The 27,544-nt window shown below is 36.6% G+C and overlaps 1 protein-coding gene across 17 annotated transcripts in view; it reads right to left on the reverse strand.

Annotated features, from left to right (window-relative positions):
• SCMH1 (Scm polycomb group protein homolog 1) overlaps positions 1-27,544 on the reverse strand; it is a 184,610-nt gene that overhangs the window by 97,143 nt on the left and 59,923 nt on the right. For 11 of the 17 annotated variants that reach the window (XM_053212367.1, XM_053212361.1, XM_053212326.1 and 8 more), the window contains 2 exons: positions 20,997-21,067; positions 8,329-8,563 (listed from right to left, as the gene is read on the reverse strand). In XM_053212367.1, coding sequence (XP_053068342.1) covers positions 8,329-8,527 — 199 coding nt within the window. In that variant the 5' untranslated portion in view covers positions 8,528-8,563; positions 20,997-21,067. Of the gene's footprint in view, positions 1-8,328; positions 8,564-20,996; positions 21,068-21,935; positions 22,079-27,544 lie in introns of those variants that run through there. The other 6 variants (XM_053212336.1, XM_053212335.1, XM_053212341.1 and 3 more) reach the window with 2 other exon arrangements.

Here is a 27,544-nt window from a genome sequence, read left to right on the forward strand (position 1 = left end):
AGAGGGAGAGGGAGAGGGAGAGAGAGGGAGAGAGAGAGAGAGAGAGAGAGAGAGAGAGAGAGAGAATATGAATCCCAAGTAGGCTCCTTGCTGTCAGCCCAGAGCCCAACTGGGGCTCAATCTCATGAACTGTGAGATCATGACCTGAACTGTAATCAAGAGTCAAATGCTTAACTGACTGAGCCACCCAAGCATCCCTGTTATAACTATCTTAATATGGTGAATTTCATTAATGATTTTTCTAAAGTTAAATCTTTTTATTCCAGAAAAAAAAAACCCACTAATTTGCTTTGATAAATTATTGTTTTAAATGTGTTGAATTCTCACTTCTCATTTTACTTAGGATTTTTGTAACAAAATTTATACATGAAACTGTGTGTGTGTGTGTGTGTGTGTGTGTGTGTGTGTGTGTGTGTGTTTAAATCAGGCTTAGGTATCAAAATTCTACCTACTTCATAAAAAGAAATCTGTATGTTTTCCTATTTTTCTATGATATGTATGGAGTTGAACTGTCCAGTAGACACTCACCAGCCACATAAGGCTTTTTAACTTTAAATTACAATTACACAAAATTAAAAATCCTTAGTTGCAGTAGCCATATGTGGCTAGACAGCACAGATATAAAACATTTCCATCGTCACAGAAGTTCTGTTGGGTATCACTGACCTCTAGCAATTTAAGTCGTAGATTATCTGGTCTTTAAAGTTTTGTAGGACTCCCCTGTAGAATAATCTGCACTTAAGTGCTCTGCTGCAGGTGTAGTTCTTTGAAATTTTTCATATGTTTTCTACATACCTGTTTAAATATTGTAATGCTATTGGGTTCAGATTTTACAAATAGTATTTTCCTACTTCACCTCACTTTTCTAATTTATTTACACAGAGTTATTTCCCCCCTTTGTCATCTCTACTTTTGTGTATCTGTGCTTATTCCTTTTCTTTAGTAGGCTAACTACTTAGTTTGTGTATCTTGTGTATTTTCCTCCCAAACGACCGGCATTTTGACTTATTGCTTTTCTATTTTCCACCTCGTTAACTTTTGCTTTTACCTTTCTTTTTTCCTTTTGTTTTGTGTCGTGACTCTTCTTCTAGCTTTTTGAATTGGGAATTTAAATCCTTAATTTTTATCCTTCCATTTTTATTGATGTCAAGTATTTAAATCTATCAGTTTTCTTTCAACCATTGCTTTAACTGATCTCAAAATTCTGATACGTGTTTATTAATTGTTTTTTAGGAGTTTTGCAATTTTGGTTTATATTTCCCTTTTCACACAAGAGCTGTTTAGAGTTTTAGATTTCAATGTAGAAGGATATTCACCAGGAAACAGAGTGTGATATGTGTACACATACGTGATCTACCTTATTCATTAAAGACTTCAATACCTTTAACTTTTGTCCTCTTGGCCTGCCTTGCCTTGAGAGTGTGTTAAATCTATCAGTGTGTTTGTCTCTATCTCTTTGCACCTACAATCATTTTCATTTTACGAAGACACATTCTTTGTAATTTGGTTCCAAAATATTTTTAATTATTACATTTTCATTGTGAATTGTGTCACCATTAAGCATTATAAAGTGGCTTCTTTTGTCTTGTTGAATGCATCCTGGTCTGAATTCTTTTTTTTTGTTTTGTTTTTTAATTTATTTTTGTGTGAGAAAGAGAGAGAGAGAGAGAGACAAAGAGAGAGTGCAAGCATGAGTGGGGGAGGGGCGGGGGGGGCGGGTGGACAGAGGATCCCAAACAGGCTGTGCTGACATCAGTGAGTCCGATGCGGGGCTCAAACTTACAAACTGTGAAATCATGACCTCAGCCAAAGCTGGACACTCAACTGACTGAGCCACCCAGGTACCCCTCGTGGTCTGAATTCTGCCTTGTCTAATGTCAGAATTGTAGTATCTGTTATTGTATTGTTTGACTTTCCTTTTCATACCCTTAACCATCCTTTTATTTTTAGTCTTTCTCATTTATTTGACTTTAGGTATGTTTCCTGTACACAGTATAAAGCTGGGTTTGACTCTGAGTATCAATCTGAATTTTTTTTCTTTGAATAGGTCAGTTAAGACTATTTATATTTATTAATATAAATCACACATTTGGTTTCAACCCTGTCACATTAGGTTTTATTGACTGTGTTTTCCATATTTAGTTCATCTCCTTCTCTGTGTGGTCTGTTTCTTGATCTTTTTGCTCCTTTGTTATTAAGGAAGTTTTGGAATTTTATTTGAGTAGTTACCTTTATACTAACATATTTTATAGTATCCTTAATCTACCTTTTCCTCATTTAGGCTTCTATTTGGTTTATCAGTTTTAGGTGACATCCTTTGATCGCATCCAAGGATATTACAGGAGGGAGGAGGTTTGCTTCCTGCTTCCGGTGTGAATGCTTGGTGGGCTCCTGCAGCAATCCCACCTTCTCTCTTGACCATATTCTGCAGTTCACGACAGCCAGTAATATTAGCAGCCAGCACCACGACCATCACCACCTTGCTCCACTTAAATGGCTTTATAGCACTCGAGAGAAACATCTCTCCATGAACAGCTTTCCCCAGAGGCACCCCTGAAGGCAAATTTCTAGCAAGGTCCACTGCTGTGGCACCACAGTGACTTCTCTCGTACAGTGAGCCACAGCTGCGTCCCCTCCAACAAGGTCTACATCTCAGCCCTGAGGATGGGAGAGGGGAGGGGAGGCTCCTCCTTGGGCCCTCTATCTCAGCTCCAGTGTAGTGGCCTGCCCTTGCGTCTGCTCTTGTATTCATTAGAGTTCTCTTTCCTTCTGACTAGCCAAACACACCAATACCCCAAGCCTGTGTTACAGTTAATAATTATATTAAACTTTCTGTGTTCAAATTACCGTGTGGGTTCTCTCTTTTCATTGGACCCAGACTGATACCATGCTGTTCTATCCCGTCTCCACCTTTGTTTTTGTCTTAGATTGATCATTCCTTGTTTGGATGAAGCTCTTTCTGTATGTAACTCATTCCTCCGGTAGGGCTTGGGTTACAGCATTTCCTAAGCTCCTGCATGCTGAACACATTTCAGTATAATCTCAATACCCAAAAAACAGCTTGTATAGATATAAAACCCCATGATCTTATTTTCTTTCCTTGAATTTCTTAAAAACACCACTCTACTTTGTCTTGCTTTGTACTTTGCTATAGCAAAGGATGATGCAAACTTGACTTTCTTTCCCTTGTAAATAATTTGGCCTTTTTTCTGGAGGCTTAGAGGAAATTTTTCTTTATTCTTAGAATGTAATAGTTTTACTAGAATAGATCTTAGAGTAACCAATCTGAATCAATTTTTCCAGGAATAAGGTAGGCCCTTTCAAAATAGAAGTTTGGGTTTTAATTTTTGAAAAATTTAAGTATTAATTCTGGTTCATTGCTTTATCTTCTTCAGAGACTCCAATAATACATGCATACATACATTTACACATACACATTGAATCTTTGTTGACTATGTTCTATATCCAACAGTTCCTTTCTGATACTTTTTAACCTTTTCTAATATTTATTTTTATTCTCTTGGCTGTTTTTATTTCTCTTCTCAATGTCCCTTACTACATTTTCAGTTAAACCTGTGTCCATTGGGCACCCTGGAATTGAGTCAATTGAGATTATTTTGTCTTTCTTCAATTTTTTTCTTGAGTTTGGACAATTCCACTTTTACATCTTCCTGTCTATTGTGCATTTCTAGTCTGACTTTTAAAATTTATGATTCATGGTATTTTTTTCATATCTGTCAATACTTGTTTAATTCAAGTTGGGTTGTTGTGCAATAGTTTTCTTCTGGTTAGTCACTGATTTTGGCAGAATTTTTAACAGTTAAAATGGTTTTAGCCTCATCTTTGCTTTCTGTCAGATAGAAGCTTTTTATAGGTGTCGATTGCTATTTCCTAATCATTTGAAATGTCTGATATTTTCCTGGACCAGCAAAAACAGGAGGTTCTATTTTGGCAGGGATCTCAGGTTATGAATTTTCTGTTGACCTAATGAAATGCAGTTTCTTTAGTAGATGAGGCTGTTGGGATGGGAAGTGTCTGATGTGTCTTTTGGCTTTATGATTCTCTTCTGTTTCTGTATAATTCTGAATTACAATCCCCTGCTTTTCCTTCAATATGTCTACCCTCCCCCAAAGGTAGTTGTCTTCTCAAGAGTGCTATCTCTAGTCCCTCAATCCAGACTTTCGAACCACTGGCTTCCTTTGGATTCCCCAGTAGGGAATTAGGTCTTAGTTCTGTTCTCAGTATTTCCCACTCTAAATGGGCCTATATTTTCCTGGAGGTGATTTTGACTGTGTTAGGTCTCCACTGCCCTCCCCCTTTTAAATGCAATTTCTAACTACATAAAACTATTCATTCTGGTATGAGTCAGGTATTAGCTCTAATGGTTTCAGATCTTTATATCTGAAAATGTAATTAAAATCTGTGGTGTTCTTGGCTCTCAGTTATGTTTAAACATGAATTAGGGGTGGTTTGGTTTCCTTTTGGATTTGTACATTTCTAGAGAAGTTACTGAAAGATTGATGTGAGGGTTAGGGGCACTGACATGCACCCCCTCATGCAGTCAAAAATTGCGTAGACTTCCCCCAAACTTTACTAATAGCCTACTGTTGACCAGAACCTTAATGATAATGTGAAGAGTTGATTAACACATATTTTGTGTGCTATATGTATTATATAGTGTATTCTTATAATAAAGGAAGGTAGAAAAAAGAAAATGTTATTAAGAAAATATTAAGGGAGAGAAAATACATTTATAGTACTGTACTGTATTTACAGAAATAAATTTGTGTATAAGTGGAGCTGTGTATTTCAAGCCTGTGTTGTTCAAGGGTCAACTCTACTTTTTAATAGCCTATCAAGATGTTTCCAAATAGCAATTCATCAAGCAGGTTGAGAATAATACAGTACTATTTAGCTATAAAAGGGAATGAAGAATATCTCCATGCTACTAAGAAGTCATCTTTAGGGTATTTCATTAAGTGGCAAAAAGTAAGGTTAAGACCAATATGTATAGTATGCTGTCATTTATATAAGAAGGTGGGAAATACCTTATGTATATATGTACACACACAGACACACACACAGATATTTGTATTTTTAAAAAATGGGAATATAGACAGGGGCTACCTATGGCAGAAGAAGGGAAGAAAGTGAAGGGGATTTCTCTCAATATACTTCACTTTACAGATTTGACTTTAAGAATGATGTGTATCACATATACGTTTATAAAGGAAAGTTTCCAAGAAGCAATCTCTAAAAATAAAAAACAATACAACAAATGAACCCAGGTTTATACCAAGTTGGTGGCACTGCCACCCAGAAAGAAACTAATCCAAGCAATCTTATAATATATTGACTATCCTTCATTGGAGGGTAGGAAAACAAGAAATGCAAGTAACTCAAACACCGTCAGTAATGATAATGGTGGTAAGTGTTGCTACTGTTATTCTGAGACTGTTGTCCTGTGTACTATAATAGGATAAAACAATTGAGTTATTTTGCTAGTGACATAGAGAACTAGGGTTTTGTTGTGGTATAAAGGAGATACAGATTAAAGACAGCAAAGATAAAGTAAATAAAAGCACCATTTGTCCCGAACTTTAGTAGGAAGTATCAATATGAACTAATGATTTTCTCTTAATAATAATAATAACAGTAATAATAACAACAAGGCAGTTCCTATCTCTCTATATCAAAAAGATGTAGAAAGAATGACCAACCCAGTAGCACTGAGTACTCTAGGATTCAGATAATAGTCTCTAAATACCATTTCCCACTAAGAAGAACCGGAAGAACTGGGCATCTAAAAGAAATAGCTGATTCCATATTTGAGGCAGATAATTTAAAAGATGAGCCTGGCACTTGTTGAAATGAGCACTGGACATTGTTATATGTAAGTGATGAATCACTGGGTCCTACTCCGGAAACTAATACTACATTGTATGTGAACTAACTTGAATTAAAAAAAAAAAAAAAAAAAAAGATGAGTCTGGAAGATTTTGAAATTTCAAAAATCCAAGACAGCTATCAAACAATGAAGTGTCAGAAGACTGGATGCCTGGGTGGCTCAGTCCGTCAAGCACTCGACTCAGGATCTCAGGATCATGAGATCGAGCACTGTGTCGGGCTCTGCACTGGGTGTGGAGCCTGCTTGAGATTCTCACTCTCTCTCCCTCTACCCTCCCCCGCTGCACCGTGCTGCCACTGGTGCTCGCTCTCTCTCTCTTTCTCTCTCTCTCTCAAAAAGAAAAGAAAGAAAGAAAGAAAAGGAAAAAAAAAGTGTCAGGAAACCATTTGATGAGGCTCCTATGCAGCCGATGGGACAAATCAAGAATCAGTAAGGACAATTAGTGTAATGGAATGAAACATGTCAAATATGTAAGAATCCTTGGGTTTATGATACTAAATAACAGTAACAACAAAAACGTCCTTAAATATTTTTGGAGGATGGTAGTAAACTAATTCATTATTTTGAAAATTGGTAAAGAATCAAGCATTTAAGCTTTCTTCCATGAACTATAACCTCACAATAACCAAAAGTGTGATGGAAGTTTAATAGATATATTCCATTTAATTTATGTGGACAGAACTGTAAGATTAAAATTTCCCATTTTGCAACCATAATGAATTGATTGCTCTATATCAGGAGTCAGCAAATTATAGCCAGCAGGCCAGTCATCTGTTTTTGTAAATGTAAGATTTTATTGGAACACAGCCTTGCCCATGTATTTATGTATTGTCTGTGGCTATTTTTGTATTACAATGACAAAGCTGACTAGTTGTAACAGAGAATGTATGGCCCATAAACCTGAAAGTTTTACTGTCTAACTCTTTAAGAAAATCTGTCAACCCTTGATCTACACCACAAGCAGTAACAGCTGCTACATTATAAAATGAGAGAAATGAGACCATATATATATATCCTTCCCAATAGAAGTAAACACCACTACCTATGAAATGTTCTTATGAAAAAATTGAACCTGAACCTGATCAAGCCTCAAGATCTAGCTGACAATTTCTAGAAAAGAGAGAACACGGAAATGTGTCAAATGTTACCATAGAGATACAATCAGCAAAATCTAATTGTGGGAGATAATTAAAGACAAATTACTTAGATTTTTCAACAAATAAATTGCAAGAAAAAAATAAGAGAGAAAGAGAACCCATAGGTTAAAAGAGACTTAAAGGACATGTCAACCAAGTGCAATATGTGCATCTTATTTGAATCCTGATTCAAAGGAACTAATAAAGAGAAAGAGAGAGGAGACAGACAGACAGACAACAGGGAAAATTTAAACAATGAGTAAATATTAGTTGGTATTAAGGAATTATCGTTAGTTTATAAACACATGATAATGTTATTATGATTGTTTTAAAAATATTATCTACGAGACATAGATACCAAATATTTAATGACAGAATGATACTATGTTGGGGCAACAGGGCAGGAGGGGGCAGGAAATATGTGCAGATACAAATAAAACATGATCGATTATGTGCTGATAATTATCAAGGATAAAGAGTACATGGACATTCACTGTGCTATTCTTGTGACTTCTGTATGTGTTTGGAATTTCATTACAAATAAATTTTTTAAATGGGGGATAATTCAGTAACCACCTGGGGATTTCCTGCAAATGTCATCTGTCCTCTAATGCTCAATTAATTTAGCACAACCCCCTGAGGGGAACATAGCCCACAGCTCATAACCCATCTCTCTCTATTCTCTGTTGAGACTCATTGCAATAGTGACTGATAGTAATTGATGAGATGGGCTGAGTCACTTATACTGAGGGGAAAAAACAAAAAGATAAATCTGATCTTGAGAAGAAAATTCTAGTGGGGTTATTAGTTTAAGTAAAATAACATATTTTACTTAACAACTGATTCAAAGTGAGAAAATTACAAGGACCAAGTGAGAATTTAAGGAAAAGGAGATAAGGAACCTCTGTATCAGTCATCTTGTTACTGAAAGATTTTTCTCTCACCTCTGGTTATCCTTGTAGGATTTGGTAAAATCCTTTATGGTTTTTTGAGGCAGGCTAAATGGTAAAACCTCCTTCCACTCTCTCAGGGTAACTGGGAACTGATGAAAGGTGTGGTTTCGAGTTAGAAAAAGGAGAACTTAAGAAATAAGCTTGGATATCATAAGTTAATGTAGAGATGGACATGTCCATATTTTATAGCACATTTCATTTTGGTAGGCCTTTTCTTTTGGCCATATGAAAGAGAAGAATAGGCAGGGGACCCTAGGCTTTCCTGTAACAGGATGTAGCATTCTGGGAAGATAATTAATTGGCTAAGGAAGGCTTGGGTCTAGTTACTCACCCAGAGGGGGCTGCAGCATACCCCCATTCTTCTCACAGTTCCCAATAGGCTGGATTTCAGATGAGTCAACCAGCCGCCAGAAGTCATTCTTGTTGTCACTGCCATCAAGGCGAAGGCGGAGCCGGGCACCTGTCAGTCCAACTACTGTCGCAATACACGTGGATGTGGTATTCCTGGGGTCCTGCGCTTCCAATTTCATGCTGATCTTGAACTCGTTGCTTGGAGGTGTGTAGGACTGAGAAAAACAAGCCATGGGGATTAGGCAGACTAAGAGTATATGGCATTTTCAGTAAAGATGTTAAGAGATGGAGCCTGAAAATTTATTCTTTGTACTGAAATTGGTTACAGTGGGGCCCAGGACAAGCACCTTGAACTATTCCCTGATACTTAGGCAGGGTTTCATGTAAAAGAAACACTGGAAGGTAAGATGAAGGGGAAAAAAATTTACTTTCCACAAAAGCATCAAATATTGACTCACACCAGTAAGAAAAGCACAGCAGTGTCTCAAATGGTCCTGACTTAAATGCTTCTTCATCCTGTCTTCTCTAACATCCTAACTCTCCAGGTGTTCATAACATTTTCTTCTCAGAAATCATCCTATTAAACTTGCACATCCTTAATGTCTCTTCATGGAGTGTTTCAGTATGCAGATTTGTGTAATCATCACACAGGCCCAAAGACTGTTTTTCTTATTTTGACATTAACTTAGAAATCAATTCACAGTTTTAAAAACAATTAAGTTATAATTGACATACCATAAACTATACACTTTGTTAAATCTTGACATACGTATACACCCATGACACCATATATATCACATACACCTTGAAACCATCATCATAATCAAGATAATGAACATGGACACACTCCCAAGTTTTTTCATGTCCCTTTATAATTCTTCTGTCTGGCCCTTCCCAGACCCCTGTCCCCAGGCAAACATTGATTACTTTCTCTCACTGTAGATTGACTGGTTTGCATTTCTTCCTCTTAAGTGGAATCAGAATAAACTGTTTGTGTTTGTCTAGCTTCTTTCACCCAGCATAATTACTCTGATATTCATCCCTAATGTTGAATGTATCAATAACTCATTTAAAAAAAATTTTTTTTAGAATGAAATCTGGCCATTTGTAGCAATGTGGATGGAACTGGAGGGTGTTATGCTAAGTAAAATAAGTCAGGCAGAGAAAGACAGATATCTTATGTTTTCACTCCTATGTGGATCCTGAGAAACTTAACAGAAGACCAAGGGGGAGGGGAAGGGGGAAAAAAAGTTACAGAGAGGGAAGGAGGCAAACCATAAGAGACTCTTAAATACTGAGAACAAACTGAGGGTTGATGGGGGTTGGGGGAGAGGGGAAATTGGGTGATGGGCATCGAGGAGGGCACCTGTTGGGGTGAGCACTGGGTGTTGTATGGAAACCAATTTGACAATAAATTATATAAAAATAAAAATTAACTTTTTTTTAATATATACTCCATTTTTTTTAAAACACTTTATTTTTTCAAAGCAGTTTTAGGTTCAGAAGAAAACCGACAGGAAGGTAAAGAGATTTCCCATATATACTCAGCCCCAACACATGCATAGTCTCCCCTGTTATTGACACCCCTCACCACAGTGGTACATTTGTTACAAATGATGAACTTATATTGACACATCATAATTATCCAAAGTCCACACGTCACATTAGGGTTCTCTCCTGGTGTTGTACCTTCTGTGGGTTTGGTCAAATGTATAATGGCGTGTGTTTATCATTATAGGATTATACAAAATAGTTTAACTGTCTTAAAAATCCTCGGTGTTCTGTCAATTCATCCCTCACTCACCCACCCACTGGCAGCCACTGATCTTCTTAGGGTCTCTATAGTTTTGCAGCCTTTTCAGGCTGGCTTCTTTCCGTCAGTAATAGGCATTTAAGTTTCCTCCATGTCTGCTCATGGCTTGATAGCTCATTTCTTTCTGGGCTTATATTCTGTTGTTTGGCTATACCACATTTTTTTCATTCACCTACTGAAGGGCATCTTGGTTGCTTCCAAGTTTTGGCAGTTATGAATAAAAGTGCAACAAACATCTACATGCAGGTTTTTTGCTGGTGTAAGTTTTTAAGTCATTTGAGTAAATACCAAAGAATATGGTTGCTCGATCTCATAGTAAGAGTATGTTTTGTTTCGTAAGAAATCACCACACTATCTTACAAAAATGGTTATGCAATTTCGCGTTACCACAATAAACGAATTCCTGTTGCCCACATCCTTGCTCACATTTGTTGGTATCAGTGTTTTCTGGATTTTGGCCATTCTAATAGGTGTGTAGTGGCATCCCACTACTGTTAATTTGTATTTCTCTGATGACATATGATGTGGAGTATCTTTTCACATGCTTTTTTTGTCATCTGCATGTCCTATTTCGTGAGAAGTCTAAGATCTTTGGCCCAATTTTTAAATCAAGTTGTTTCATTTCTTGACACTTTCAGTGTTCTTTGCAGATTTTGGATAACGTTCCTTTACCAGATATGCCTTTTCCAAATATTTTCTCCCAGTCTGTGGCTTGTCCTCTTATTCTCTTGACAGTGTCATTCACGGAGGCAGGTTTTAATTTTAACAAAGTCCAGCTTATCAATGATTTCTCTTATGGATCATGTCTTTAGTGTCGTATCCAAAAAGTCATCGCCACACCCAAGGTCATCTTGTTTTTCCCCTAGGTTATCTTCTAGTTTTATAGTTTTGGGTTATATATTTTGTGGTCTGTTTTGCACTAACTTTTGTGAAGCATATAAGGTTTCAGTCTAGGTTCCTTTTTTTTTTTTTTTTTGCATGTGGCTGTCCAGTTAAGCACTATTTGCTGAAAAAAACTATCTTAGGTCCATGGTATTGCCTTTGCTCCTTTGTCAAAGATCAGTTGCCTATACTTATGTGGGGCTATTCCTTGGCTCTCTGTTCTGTTCCATTGATCCATCTGGTTCTTCTTTTGCAAACAGCACACTGTCTTGATTCCTGTTTCTTTATAGTGAGCCTTGAAGTCGGGTGGTGTCAGTCCCCCAACCCTGTTCTCCTTCAATACTGTGTTGGCTATTCTAGATCTTCGCCTCTCCATGTAAACTCTAAAATCAATTTTTCCACAAAATAACTTGCTGTAATTTTCATTAGGCTTGCACTGAATCTATAGATCATGATGGGAAGAACTGACATCTTCACAATATTGAATCTTCCTATTCTTGAACATGGACTATTTTTCCATTTTTTGTTTTTGTTGTTCATTGGTTTCACCAGATTTTGTAGTTTTCCTCATACAAAGCTTGTATATATTCTGTTAGATTTATACTTAAGTGCTTCATTTTTGGAGGTCCTCAATGGTACTGTATTTTTAATTTCAGAATCCACTTGTTCATTACAGTATAAAGGAAAGCCACTGACTTTATTAACCTTGTATCCTGAAACTTTGCTGTAATTGCTTATTAATTCCAGGTTTGTTTTTTTTTGTCAATTCAGATTTTCTACAAAGACAATTATGTCATCTGCAAACAAAGAGTTTTATTTTTTCCTTCCTAAGCTGTATATCTTTTATTTCCTTTTCTTGTCTTATTGCAGTATCTAAAACTTCCACTATGATACTGAAAAAAAGAGGTGAGAGGAGACATCTTGCCTTTTTCCTGATCTTAGTGGGAAAGCTTCTAGTTTCTCACCATTAAGTATGATGCTGGCTGTAAGATTAGTAGATAGTATCTCTCAGCATAACTATTCTGATAGTCATCCTATTGCTGAATGCATTAATAATTCATTTCTCTTTATTGCTGAGTAGTAAATCATATTGATAAACATTTGGGGTGTTTCCAGTTTTTTTTAAATGTTTGAGAGAGAAAGAGAGAGAGTGAGCACAGGGGAGGGCAGAGAGAGAAAGTGGGAGAGAGAGAATTCCAAGTGCAGAGCCTAAAGGAGGGCTCAATCCCACAAACCATGAGATCATGATCTGAGCTGAAACCAAGAGTCAGATGCTCAACTGACTGAGCCATCCAGGCATCCCGTTTTTTGTTTTTTGTTTTGTTTTTTGTTTTTTCCAGTTTTTGATGATTACAAATAAATTGTTAATGAACACCCATGTATAAATCTTTGTATGGGAATACACTTTCTTTTCTCTAGGGTAAATATCTAAAGGTGAAATGGATGGATCATATGGTAGGTATTTATTTGTTTAACTCACATACCAGAAAATTTACCTTTTTATAGTATATACCTTGGTAGTTTTTTTAGTATATTCATAGAGTTGTGCAAACATCACTCGATTTAAATTTAGAGCATTTTCATCATCCCCAAAAGAATTCCCATACCCATTAGCAGTCTCTCCCCATTCAGCCCTCAGCCCAGCCTAGAAACGATTAATCTTCTGTTTCTATGGATTAAAGGTTTAACATAAATGGAATTATACAGTATGTGAGTGGTTCCTTCCTTCACTTAGCATAATGTTTTCAAGGTTAATGTGTGTTGTATTTCATTCATTTTCACTGATGAGTAATATTCCATTGTGTGAATATACTACATTTTGCTTAACCATTCAGCAATTGATGGACACTGAGTTTTCTCTTTTTGGCTATTATGTATAATGATGCCATTTGTGTATAAGTTTTGTGTGGTCATGTGTTTTCCTTACCTAGGAGTGGGAATCCTGGTTCATGTGCTAATTCTATGTTTAACATTTTGAGTAGCTTCTAAACTGTTTTCTAACGTGATTACAACATTTTACAATCTTACCAGCAATGTATGAAGGTTCCAATTTCTTCATATCCTCACCATCCTTGTTACTGTCTGCCTTTTTATCATTTATTTAACTTATTTATTAATGTTTATTTATTTCTGAGAGAGAGACAGAGTGAGACAGAGAGGGAGGGGCAGAGAGAGAGGGCAACACAGAATCTAAGGCAGGCTTCAGGCTTCGAGTCATCTGCCCAGAGCCTGAGTAGGGGCTCGAACTCACGAACAGCAAGATCATGACCTGAGCCGAAGTCAGATGCTCAACCAACTGAGCCCCCAGGCGCCCCATGGTCTGTCTTTTTAATTTCAACTATCCTAGTAGATATGAAGTGGTATCTCACAGCACTTTTCATTTGCATTTCCCTCAAGATTAATGATATTAAGCATCTGTTATGTGCTTATTGGCCAGTTGTGTATATTTGGAGAAATATCTATTGAAATTTTTTGCCCATTTAAAAATTAGGTTGTCTTTGCCCATTTAAAACTTAGGTTGTCTTATTAATTTAAAAATTAGGTTCTTCAGGGGCACCTGGGTGGCTCAGTCAGTTAAGCGTCTGACTTCGACTCAGGTCATGATCTCGCGGTTTGTGGTTTTGAGACCTGTCTGGCTCTGTGCTGACAGCTCAGAGCCTGGATCCTGCTTCGGATTCTGTGTCTCCCTCTCTCTTGGCCCCTCTCCCGCTTCTTCTCTCTCTCTCTCAAAAATGAATAAATGTAAAAGAAAAAGTTAAAAAATTTTGGTTCTTCATATATTCTAGATACAAGTTCCTTATCAGATACATGATTTATGAACATTTTCTCCCACTTTGTGGATCATCTTTTCACTTTCTTGATAGTGTTCTTGGAAGCACAAAGGTTTTTAATTTTTATGAAGTCTAATCTATCTAGTTTTTCTTTTGTGGCTTGTGCTTTTGGTGCCATATCTAAAAAACCATTGCCTAATCCAAGGGCATGAAGATTTACTCCTATGTTTTCTTCTAAGAGTTCTATAGTTTTAGCTCTTACATTTAGGACTATCAGCTACTTGAACTTAATTTTTGTATATGGTATAGAGGTAGGGTGCAACTACATCCTTTTGTATGTGCATATCCAATTCTCCCCGCACTAGTTATTAAAAATCCACTTAACTTTGTCCAAAATCAATTAAGCATAAATGTATGAGTTTATTTCCAGACTCTCAAGTCTAATCCACTGACGTATAAGTCTATCTTTATGCCAGTACCAAAATGTCTTGAGTATTGTAGCTTCATAGTAAGTTTTGAAATCAGGAAATGTGAGTTCTCTACCTTTGTTCTTCCTTTCCAACATTGTTTTGGCTATTTTGGTTCCCTTGTGTTTCTTTTTGGATTTTAGAATCAACTTGTCAATTTCTGCAACATAGGTACCTGGGATTTTGATAGGAATTACATCAAATTGTTAGATTAATTAGGAGAGCACTGCTGTCAGCTATGTGATTTGCCAATATTTTCCAAGACTATGGCTTATATTTCCTTCTTTTACCAGTGTCTTTTGAAGGGCAGATGTCCTTAACTTTGACAAAATCTGCTTTATGATTTCTTTATGTAAGTTTTTCATGTTTGTCAGTTTATTCCTAATTTTTTTCCTGCTATTGTAAATGAGAGTTTCTCTTCCATTATGTCTTCTATTAAGTTACTTTTAACCATGTTACTGAGGTATAAACATTTTTTTTTTCAGGTTAAAGATGTATTATTCAATTCCTAATTTAGTGATTTTTTTTTTTTTTTTGGCTCAGTAGTCTGTTGTTGAAGTTTGTTTTTGCGAAACTGTATCTTAAAAAACTTTTTAAAAATGTTTATTTGTTTTTGAGAGAGAGAGGGACAGAGAGTCGAGCACAAGCAGGGGCAGAGAGGGAGGCACAGAATCTAGGCTCTAGGCTCTGAGCTGTCAGCACCAAAGCGACTTGGAGCTTGAACTGACGAGCTGTGAGATCATGACCTAAGCCAAAGTCGGACGCTTACCTAACTAAGCCACCCAGGTGCTCTGCCAGACTATATTTTAAAGTATGTTTTCACCAGTAGTTTATGAAAGTTCCATTTACTCCACATCCTTGCCACTATTAGGTATGGTCAGTCCTTTCTATCAGAGACATTTAAATAAATGTATAAATAAATGTATAGAGATAGCTCATTATGATTTTGCTTTGTATTTCCCTAATAAAAATGTTAACCATCAATTCATGTACTTATTTGCTACCCACATATTTTCTTTAGTGGTTGCTTTACTCTTTCAATCTGAATCCCTTTCCTTCTTCCCTCACTCCCTCCCTTCCTCCTTTCCATCCTTTGTTTTGTTTTTTTGTTTTGGCCTGGTCACATTGGTAGTACAATGTTGAATGGAAGTGGTAAAAGCAGACATCCTTGTCTTATTCTTGATGTTAAGGGGAAAACGTTTAAACTTTTACCATTAAGTATGATAACTATAAGTTTTTCATAGATGCCTTTTAGGATTTAGGAAATTCCCTTCTATTTCTTGTTGTGAGAGTCTTGATTTGTAACGGACATTGGATTTGGTCAATGCTTTTTGTGCATCTATTGAGATGATCATACTTTTTCTTCATTAGTATGTTCACATGGTGAAACATTGATTGATTTTTGAATGTTTAATCAACCTAAAATTCTTGGAATTAAGCTCCACCTAGTCATGATGAATTACTATTATATGTTGTTAAAATCAATTTCCTAGAATTTCCTTTAGATTTTTTACACATATCTTTATGTGGGATGTTGCTTTGTAGTTTTTTCTTTCAGTATCTTTACCTGATTTTGATATCAGAGTAATATTTGATTCAAAGAATGATCTGGAATGTATTCACTTTTCTTAAACTTTCTGGAAGAGTCTGTGTAGAATTTGTGTTACTTTCTCCTTAAATGTTTGGAAAAATTCACCAGTGAAGTCATCTGGGCCTTAAGTTTTCTTTGTGTGAAATTTCTTAACTACAAATTCAGCTTCTGTAACAGAAATAGTGCTGTTCAGATTTTCTTTAAGTGAACTTTGGTAACATGTGTTATTCATGAAAATTATCCACTGCAACTAAGTTATCAAACTTAAAGGCATAAATTTGTTCGTAATATTCTTTTATTATCTCTTTAATATTTGTAGAATCAACAGTGATGTTACTCCTTCCAGTTCTGCTATTAGTAATCTGTGTCATCTTTTCTTCTTGATTAATCTGGCTAGAAGTTCATCATTTCTATTGATCTTTGCAAAGACTCAGCTTTTGGCTTCAATGATTTTCGTGGTTTTTTTTTTTTTTTATATCATTGGTGTATGCTCTGATTTTTATTATTTCCTTTTCTCTGCTTACTTTGGGGATAATTTGCTCTTTTTGTCCCCCTAGTTATTTAAAATGGAAGCTGAAGTCACTAAATGAAACTTTTCTTCTTTTCTAGTATCGGTGTTTAGTACTATAAGCTCCTTGTAAGGACTGCTTTAGCAGCAATCCACAACTCTGAAATGTTCTATTTTCACTTCCATTTAGTTGAAAATATTGTTTAAAGTTTATTTATTTATTTTGGGAAAGAGAGCACAAATGGAGGAGGGGCAGAGAGAAGAGAAATCCAAGCAGGTTCCATGCTGTCAGTGCAGAGCCCAAATACTGGGCTCAATCTCACAACCCATGAGATCATGACCTGAGCCAAAATCAAGAGCGGGACGCTTAATCAACTGGGTCACCCAGGCTCCCCTAGTTGAAAATATTTGTTAATGTCCCTTTTAATTTCTCCATACCCAAGGGGTATTTAGAAATGTGTTACTTAGTTTCCAAATATTTAGAGATTTTCTGCTATTAGTTTTTTATTTAACTTAGTGTACTTTATATTACAGCCTTTTAAATTTACCAAAACTTATTTTATGGTCCAGAATATGGCCTAACTTGGTAAACTGTCTGTGTGCACTTGAAAAGAATGTACACTCTACTGTTGCTGGGGATGCTCTATACCTGTCAATTAGGTCCAACTGACAAACACTGACAGTGTTGCCAATGTCTACTATTCACTTGCTGATTTCTTACTACTTGTTCTTTAATCATAGAGGGGAGTATTAGAACTCCCAACTACAAATAAATTTAGATTTATTCATTTCTCCTTACATTTCTATTTGCTTCACATAAAAATGTCTCACCCCTTTCATGATGAAATTGCCTTTTTTTTTTTTTTAAATCCCTGGTAGTATTCTTTACTCTGAGATATATTTTGATATTAACATAGTCATTTTAGTTTTATTATGGCTAATGTCAGCAGAGTATATCATTTTCCATCCCTTTACTTTTAACCTGTTTATGTCTTTATATTTAAAGTATAATTTCTTGCAAGCAGTATACAATTGGGTCTGTTTTTTTTTTTTTTCAATGTGACAATCTCAACCTTTTAACTGAGGCATTTAGACCATTTATAATTACTTTGATTACTGATATGGTTGGATTTAAGTCTACCATCTATTTATTTTCTATTATTTTAGTAGTTGTTTTGGTCTTTATAGTAAACATGTTTACCTCATCAGTCTATCTTCAAGTATACTACTTCATGTAAAAGAATCTTACAGTAGTATATTTAAGATTTCTCCTCTACTGGGCATTTATGCTTTTGTTATACATTTTATTTATACATCTGTTATCACCTCAATAATGCGATATGATTATTACTGTTTACATAATTACCCTTTGTAGAGATTTAAATAAGAAAAAACATATGTTTTTACCCTTATGTATTTACATCTTATGTATTTACCCTTGTAATTACAATTTTTTTATTATTTTTTTTCACATTTATTTATTTATTTATGAGACAGAGAGAGAGCACAAGCGGAGGATGGGAAGGGAGAGAAGGAGACACAGAATCCAAAGCAGGCTCCAGGGTCTGAGCTGTCAGCACAGAGCCTGACATGGCGCTCGAACTCACAAACCATGAGATGATGACCTGAGCCGAAGTCGGACGCTCAACTGACTGAGCCACCCAGGTGCCCCACCCTTCTAATTACAATTACCAGGGATTTTCATTCCTTTTACAGACCTGTAATTCTACCTGGTAATATTTTCCTTTTGCCTGACACACTTCCTTTAACATTTCTTGTATTGAGTCTTCTGGTGATTAATTCTTTTGGTTTTTGTATGTCTGAAAATATATTTTGCCTTTTGTTTTTGGAAGATCTTTTTACTGGGTATAGAATGCTAGATTGACAGGTTTTGCTTTTGGTACTTTAAACATGTTATTCAACTTTCTTGTTTGCATTGTTTCTGACAAGAACATATAATGTCATTCTTATCTTAGTTTCCCTGTATATAAGGTGTCTTTCTTCTCTGGCTGCTTTTAAGATGTTATTTATCAATAGCTTTGAGCATTTATGATTATGTGTTAATGTAGTTTTCTTCTTGTCGTTGATTTGGGGGGGAGAAGGGGATTCACAGAGTTTCTTTAATCTGTGGATTTACAGTTTTCCTCAATTTTGGAAAATTTTTAGCCATTGTATCTTCAAGTACTTTTTCTGTCCCTCATCTCTATTCTCCTTTGGGCACTCTAATTACATGGTCTACGAAGTTATCCCATGGAAACTGAAGTTATCCTTTGGCTCACTGATAATCTTTTTCATCTTTTGAGCATTCTTTTCTCTCATTGTGTTTCATGATAGTTTCTACTGCTATGTCTTCAACTTTACCGGTCTTTTCTTCTGTCATTAATCTCATCCAGTGTATTTTTCATTTCGCACATAGTAGTAGTTCAATATGAGTCTTTTTTTTTTATATCTTCTATGTCTCTGTTTAACTTTCAAACACATGGAATACAATGAAAATAACTGTTTTAATGTTTTTGTTTGCTATTCTAAGACCTATATAGGTTTTGAGTCTATTTCAATTGGTTGATTATTCTGCTCATGATGATTATGTTTTCCTGCCTCTTCTCATTCTTGGTAATCTTTCACTGGATGTCAGACATTTTGACTTTTAGCTGTTGGCTGCTGGATGTTTTTGCATTCCCTTATTATGCTTTGTTCTTCTTTTAAGATACATTTTTATGATTTTTTAGTGACAGCTGTGTTTCTTTTTTTAATTTCTTTTTCTTTTTTTAAATTTATATCCAAGCTAGTTAATATACAGTGTAACAATGGTTTCAGGAACCAAATTTAGTGATTCATCACTTACATGTAACACCCAGTGCTCATCCCAACAAGTGCCCTCCTTAGTGCCCACCACCCATTTAGCCCATCCCCCTACCCAACACCCCTCCAGCAACCCTCAGTTTGTTCTCTGTATTTAAGAGTCTCTTATGATTTGCCTTCCTGTTTTTATCTTATTTTTCCTTCCCTTCCCGTGTTCACCTATTCTGTTTCTTAAATTCCACATATGAATGAAATCTTATAATATTTATTTTCTGTTACTGACTTATTTTGCTTAGCATAACACATCCTAGTTCCATCCATGTTGTTGCAAATGGCAAGATTTTATTCTTTTTGAACGCCAACAGTCCCTTTTATATATATATATATAGATATATAGATATATTACAATATATGTAACATATATCACATCTTCTTTTGTGCTTTGTTCTTAGATGCACTTAAATTACCTGCAAACAGTTTGATCATTTTGAGTCTTGCTTTTATGATGTGTTAGGCAGGTCCAGAGAAGTGCTCATTCTAAGGCTAATTATTCCCCGCTACTGAGTAAGATCTTCCCAAGTTTTCCACCTTATGCCACATGAATTATGAGATTTTCCAGTCTAACTGGTGGAATCAGGCATTATTTCCAGCCCTGTGGGAGTGTTAGATTCTGTTCCTTCTATAGATCTGATGGTTTTTCTCTTGGCTTTAGGTCGTTTCCTCATACGCATACATGGAACAACAACAGCACTTTGCTGAACACTTGAAGAGGGCTCTCTGCAGATCCCTGTGGTTTTCTTTCTGTGCAGCTCTCTCCTCATAGGCATTCTGTCCTACAAATTCTAGCCACCTTGGTTTCCCCTCTTAGCTCCAACCATTCAAATTAGGGATTCTGCTGGGTTCTACCCTAGGCTCCCCTTCTCTGGGCCATGGTCTCAAAACTCTCTTAAGGGAGTAAGCTGGGAAATCATAAGAGGCTCAACTCATTGTTTTTCATCTCTCGGAGATCACTGTGCTTGGCTGCCTGATCTTCAGTAACTTGAAAACCACTGTTTAATATAATATACTCTGTCCTTCTATTATTATTTCAGGTGAGAGTATGGATTTAGTCCCCATTATTTCAAATGAGCAAAAGTCCTGGATTTGTATTTTTATTTAGAGCACGGACAAAATTCAAAGTGAAATGTTGACAATTTGAGGAAATAAACACTGAAGAATAAAGGGAGGGAAGTATACATAATTTCCTGATGTTTAGCTCTGCTTAGCAGCAGTACACTTCTTTGCTTACCAGCCTATCATGTGCTGATATAGTCAACATTATCTGTGCATTGCATGCAACACTTAATCCTATGTGGGAAGCTCTGAATGACCTCTAATAAGGTCCTAACATACTCTCCAATGGAACTCAGTGCCAGCATTCTTATGAAAATGTGGCAGGGGTGCTGTGTATAGAGAAATGAATACTGACCGACTTTCAAGAACTGTCTAAGGGATATAACTGTCTCCTCTCTGTCTGAATTAAGAACTATTTTAAAAAACAAAAAACAAAAAACAACCAGCTACTATTCTCAGTAACAAAACATATCCTCAAGGAGGCGAAGAAAGGAAAAGGTGTCACTTGGGATGATGTTGGAAGGAAGGTGTCCTACCAAAATTCATGAGTTTTGAGCCTTGAGCTGTATTCTTCCCATAGAAGTTTACTCTGGGGCCTTCAGGTGAGAAGTCCAAGGGCTCCTACCTCATGTTTTGCTTATCTAAGGATCAGAACAAACCTACTTGCCTCCCACCTACTAAAGATGTTGAGAATCAATTACCTGCTTGAAGCAATGGACAGGCGCTGGGACTGAACATGTTTCTTTTAGGTATTTGTCCCAGGTAAAATGACCTGAAAAGGAAATAGAAATCTCTATCACAGTCAACTTCCTAAAAAGTGCTTTCAGGATGCAATCTACACTAAACATTAGGCCATTTTTTGACTCGTTCTGAGCATAAGAAAAAACTTATTTTTCCCTGTTTGGGCTCAAGAGAGTATTACGGGTAGAAATCTATGTGACCTGAGTGGATCATTTTAGATCAATGTATTAAAATTATGGTCTAAAGATGACCTTACTACATTTTACATGTTAGTCCCTAAAGTGATCCAAAATGCCAGAGCAACATGTACCAATATCTCACAGAAGTGTCCAGGAAGCTCTTGGAAAACAGAATAGAAGACATAGAAAATGGCTGAGGAGATTCCTTCTGAACAACCTGACTCCTGAAGAGGTACCTTAATGCCATCAAATAATAGCTTTTAACACTCAATATGGTCAGATCCCACCATCTCAGCTCAGAAAGAATGAAGGACAGACATACAGTAAGATGATTTGATGGTAGGAAAAACCAGAATGAGTGAGATTATACTTGAATTCTCACTCTCTCTCACCCACCCCGAACCCACTCCCATTCCAGCTGCACTGCCTGAGGTGCAAAATGACAAAGATCTGGTAATTTACAGAAAAGTAGGTCCTCGGTAGCATTTCTTATGATAGTAACTATGACTGAGTTAGGGGGCCTACAGGATCTTGTAGCCTCTTGAAGTAGCCTTTAGAGCAACACTGTGCTAGAGAAACAGTCTTCAAGGTGACGCTGCTAGGGTCAGAGAAAACATTTTAAGGAACAAACTATTACATATATATGTTATTAAACCACAAAAGATGACTAAGTTCTTTATTAAAGGTTAAATCAGTTACCAATCTCCCCCTAATACCCACCTAGAGGTGACCCCATGATGGTGCAGGGAAGGTCCCAGAGACTCTCACAAGCTAAAACACTGTAGCAAACCAGCATTTCTTGAAGTTTCCTCTGCAGTGGAGCAGCACAGGGCCCTTTTGGACCATGCAAAAAGCACTAGATGCTGGGAATAAAAATGATTTACTGAATGATAAAATCTAAATCACTTCAAAGATGATGCCAAGGCTTTATACTCTATTGACTTTATAGTTTCTGTTTTAAAACTTGTCCCTTTCCCACCATCCTTAAGCAAGCCAAATAGATTTGGCCAGAAATCACAGTCTGTTCTGAACCACTCCACGAACTGGCCAATGATTAATTATCTTGAATACAGAGTCCACAGGGTAGATGAGATGGATATTACCTGGAATCAAGATTTAAGAGCTTATCAGAATAAAGACTCAGCTCTTAGCGGAGATGTCCGCTAAGCAAGGAATGAATACATTTCACCACTATTTGCTGTTAGAGAAAAAAAGCATTAAAAATTACCATTCCATTCTTACAAATAAAGAAGTCAAATAGCAAGTCTTGATTTGAGTGAACTGCAACTTTTGCACTCCAGCATCTATAACAGCACTGTCCACTAAAACTTTCTGTAATGACAGAAATGTTTTGTGTCTGTGGTGTCCAATAAGAAAGCCGCTAGCCGGGGGCGCCTGGGTGGCTCAGTCGGTTAAGCCTCCGACTTCGGCTCAGGTCATGATCTCACGGTTTTTGAGTTCGAGCCCCACGTCGGGCTCTGTGCTGACAGCTCAGAGCCTGGAGCCTGTTTCGGATTCTGTGTCTCCCTCTCTCTCTCTCTCTGACCCTCCCCCATTCATGCTCTGTCTCTCCCTGTCTCAAAAATAAATAAACGTTAAAAAAAAAAAAAAGTCGCTAGCCACATGTAACCACGGAACACTTGAAATGCGTGAGAGAAGAATTTAAATTTTAATTAGTTTAATTTAATTAATTTTATTTAAATATAAATTCCTACATGTGGTTAACAGCTACTGTATCAGACAGCACAGGTCTAGAGGTTTGCTCAGTCTGGGTAATTGCTTGTAGTAGCTTGCGTTTTGACCACAAGCATCCAAGAGACTTTGGTTTTAAAAATTATGGCAGCATCAGGGGTACCAAAATAACTGGGGCATTAATTACAGTTCTCTATTACACATCAATTATGGTAATCAATCCCTATTACATAGGCAAGCAACCTCACATCTTTCTCCATTTAGAGAACACCCTATTGCCAACTGAATGAAAAGGAATCTCCTCTCTCTCTCTCTTTTTTTTTAATGTTTATTTCTGAAGGAGAGAGAGACAGAACTTGAGCAGGGGAGGGGCAGAGAGAGAGACACACAGAATCCAAAATGGGCTCCAAGCTCTGAGCTGTCGGCACAAAGCCTGATGCAGGGCTCGAACTCACAGGCTATGAAGATCATGACCTGAGCCGAAGTCGGATGCTTAACCAGCTGAACCACCCAGGCACCCCAGGAATGTCTTTTAAAAAAACATTTCAGTTTATTTATTTATTTTTGAGAGACAGAGAGAGTGAAGGGTGAGGGGCAGAGAGAGAGAGAGAGAGAGACAGAGAGAGAGAAAGAGAGAGGGAGAATCTCAAGCAGGCTCCACACTGTCAGCACAGAGCCAGAGGTGGGGCTCAAACTCACAAACCATGAGACCTCTGAAACAAAGAGTCAGACGCTTAACCAACTGAGCCACCCAGGCACCCCTGGAATCTCTTTATTTTTTTTTATTATTTATTAAAAATTTTTTTAAATTTCTTTTTGAGAGAGACAGAATGTGAGTGGGGGAGGGGCAGACAGAGAGGGAGACACAGAATTCGAAGCAGGCTCCAGGTTTTGAGCTATCAGCACAGAGCCTGATGTGGGGCTTGAACTCATGAAGCACGAGATTATGACCCAAGCTGAAGTTAGACACTGAACCGACTGTGCCACCCAGGCGCCCTGGAATCTCTTTTTTAAAAGCAGTCCACCCACTGTGAGGGTTGACTGGATTGAACCATACCTAGATTAATATTTTTCTTAAATTTGACTGCTTAGGCTATCTGAGACTTAGTCTCATAATTTCAGTAAATTGCGTTAATTTTTATGGACTCAGGAAGAATGTTTGAGCACCTACTGTAATAATGCCCATAACGGAGCCAAATGTCATATCTACTGTATCTCCAAGCAACTGAAATAACCACACATACAAAAACGGGACAGGCAGCAAGGTATACATCAGGGAGGGGTTGGCAAACTCTCTGTAAAGGACCAGGCAGTAAAATGTTATGGTTTGTGGGTCATCCAGTCTCTGTCACAAATACTCAACTCTGCACTGTAGCCTGAAACCCGCCAGAGACAATACGCACATAAATGAACATGGCTGTGTTCCACTAAAACTTTATATACAGAAATAGGCAGTGGGCTGGATTTGCCCCCAAACAGTAGTTTGCCCTGGCATATAGCACTGATTCCCAAATGTTACTTATCATCAGAATCTCCTAAAGAATTTTTCTCATTTCTTTAAATAGCGTTCTGGGCCCCATCCTCAGAGGTTCTCATTCAGCAGGCTTTGAGTGTGGTCTGAAAATCTGTATTTTCAAAGGCTCCCTAAGTAATTCTGATTCACATCTGTGTCTAGAAATTATTGGTGGAGTTAAAAGAATGTAATGTTGAGAGTCAGAAGATGCTGGATAAAGTCTTATTTCTCTAATTATCTTAGATAAGTTACTTAATCCTTCTAAGTATCAGTTTATTCATCTGAAAGACAGAGATAATGTCTATCATGCAAGATTGTACACCCACTCATTCATTCAGTAAATATTTATTAAACTCCTTCCAAGTACAAAAGCACTGCGTTAAATATAAGAGGAACATGATATACATGATTCCTAAATACATGGAGCTTGCAGTTTAGAAATATTAAGTAGAGACATTAAATAAATAATAACACAAATAAACTGGTACAATTATGATAAATGTAAGTTAATGAGGTAGTACAGGTTGCCTTGAGGATGCAGAACAGGAAAATCTGTTACTGGGATCAAGGATTACTGTGAAGATTAACATTATAATGTAATGTTTTATAAATATAATGTCTTATACTTTACAGAATGATTTCAATTCTTTATTCAACTGATGTTTGAGTATTCCTCTACGTGCCAGGCAGTATTCTCAGTGCTGGGATAAGGCAGGAGGTCCCTGCCCTCATGGAATTTACATTCTGGTGCATCATGAGGCACAATTAACACATAACCAAATAAATAAGGTAATGAGTGGTAAGCATTTGAAGGAAACAAAATAATGTGATCGAGGCTGGGAACTATCTTAGATGGCAAAGTTATGGACAGATACTCTATGGAGGAAACACTTGAGCTGAGACTTTACAGTCATCTCATTTATATTACTGAATAATGCTTATGAAAGTGTTTTATAAACTCTAATGCATACCACTTTATAGTTACACTTATTATTAGAAAATAAAATCCCTGCCCTGAAGAGAGTTACACACTACATAGAAGTAGCTTTAAAAAATTAAAAGTCCCTAATAATGTAAAGCAGAAGAGATCCATGAAGTTGAATGCATGAATCCCTTTCTCTAATACTCATTCATTCAACAAATACTTACTGCACACTGCCATATACCAACCCTAGTTCTAGGCACTGGTGATCTAGAGCAAAGAATGAAATAGCAAAGTCTCTGCTGATATGGAGCTTACTTTCTAAGGGGAAAGAAAAACAATAAACAAACATAAATATATGTCGGATGGTGCAGAGGGCAACAAGAGACACCAGATAATATACAATTCCTGGCCTTTTTCAAATAAAGAAAAAATAAAGCAAAGTAAGAGGGAAAGAGTGCCGAAGGTATGTGTGTGCTATTTCAGGCAGGATGGTCAAGAAAGGCATCTTGATGGGGTGATATAAAAGTTGAGACCCGAAGCTCCCTCCAGCCCCTGCTTGAACACTTGCAACAACGAGAAACTTCTTATTCAGTTATTATTCAATAGTACAAACAGAGAGACTTTGAACTACATAGTCGGCCAAAGTCTGACTCCTTCTAACTTCTACCCATTGGTCCTGGACACAATATATGAGAGAGATTATATATATCATTAAATGTCAACGCTGCTAATTTGACCCAGCTACATGAGGCACCTCCATTCGTGGTGGCTACTATTCTGACAGCACTTCTCTACAAGAACTCTATTTCATTCCACCCGAAGTGTGGAACCCAAATTCCTGAGAGATACAGACAATCACAGTCTTTAGATCAGAACTTCGACTCCAAGATTCCTGTCTGAAAACTGTTCCGTTGTTTATATGTGCCATAATTTATATACATTAACAACAGTATTTGTTCAATACTCTTGGTGGTCACGTAAGTGTTTTCTAATTTTTGATGAGTATCTTTGTGCACATATCTTTTAACACTTTTAAGATGATCACTTTAGGGCAAATTCCTAAGAGTGGGATGAATGGACAAAGAACAGGCATACTTTATATTTTGATGTAATTCCCACCAACAGTGCATGAGAATATGTTTCTCACGTCCTTGCTAAAACTGCTTTAACAATCTCTATACTTTTGTTAAATCTTACAAGTGAAAAAGCAAAAGACTATTATACTTTTACATGCAATTCTTTGATGACTAACAAAGTTGAAGATATTTTTAGGCTTATTAGTCCATTTATATTTTATTTTTGTCATTTTTCACTGAGGTATTCTTTTGTTTTCTCAGACTCTAAGAGTTCTATGTAGATTAAGGATGTTATTAGTCCTTTGCCTGTCATATATGTTGTAGACATTTGTCTCAGTCTGCTAGGATTTGCCCTTAAATTCCTCTATCTTGTCTTTTATGACTTCCTGGCTTTCATGTCATGCTTTCTTCACTTCAGTATTACAAGAGATATTAACCCATGTGTTCTTCTAGTATTTCTCAGGTTTAATTATTTTTTACATTTAAATGATCTATTTCGAATTTATTCTGTGAGACAAATAAGGCAAAAATAAAGCCTTCCTTCTCACCTTCTATTCAATAAATGTGCTCACCACCATTTTTGAATAAATCACCTTCTCCCCGCTAATTGGAAATGTCACTGTGATCACATGTTAATTTCTTATATACATTTAGACCTATCTCTGGACTCTGCCTTCTGTTCCCCTCATCAGTCAGTCTATTCCAAGACGAGGAGCATTTTGTTTCATGTAATTTCAAAACCAATTTAACCAATTTTAATTTTTCATAAGGCATACCCTCAACCATGTTTTCTTGGCACTTTCAAATGATTAATAAGTTGTGGCATATCCAGTGCTAATAAAACCCTGTTATCAGAAAATGTACAAAGCTTAAGTTTATGAGATACACAGTGGCTCATTCTCAAAATATTGTCCATGGGCCTTTCAGATCAGTAGCTTGATATTTTTTAATGAATCATCTAAAGATAAAACACCAAGTCAAAAAAAAAAAAAAAAAGGATTTCTGACTCTTCCAATTTCTCAGAACAAATCCCACCATTTCCCAGCTCCTATAACATCCTGTTCATACCTTTATTTTCATATCTTCACATCATATCATCATCATTATTTATGCAAGCTATTTA

Source organism: Acinonyx jubatus, chromosome C1 (assembly GCF_027475565.1).
Source record: "Acinonyx jubatus isolate Ajub_Pintada_27869175 chromosome C1, VMU_Ajub_asm_v1.0, whole genome shotgun sequence".
NCBI classification, from domain to species: domain Eukaryota; kingdom Metazoa; phylum Chordata; class Mammalia; order Carnivora; family Felidae; genus Acinonyx; species Acinonyx jubatus.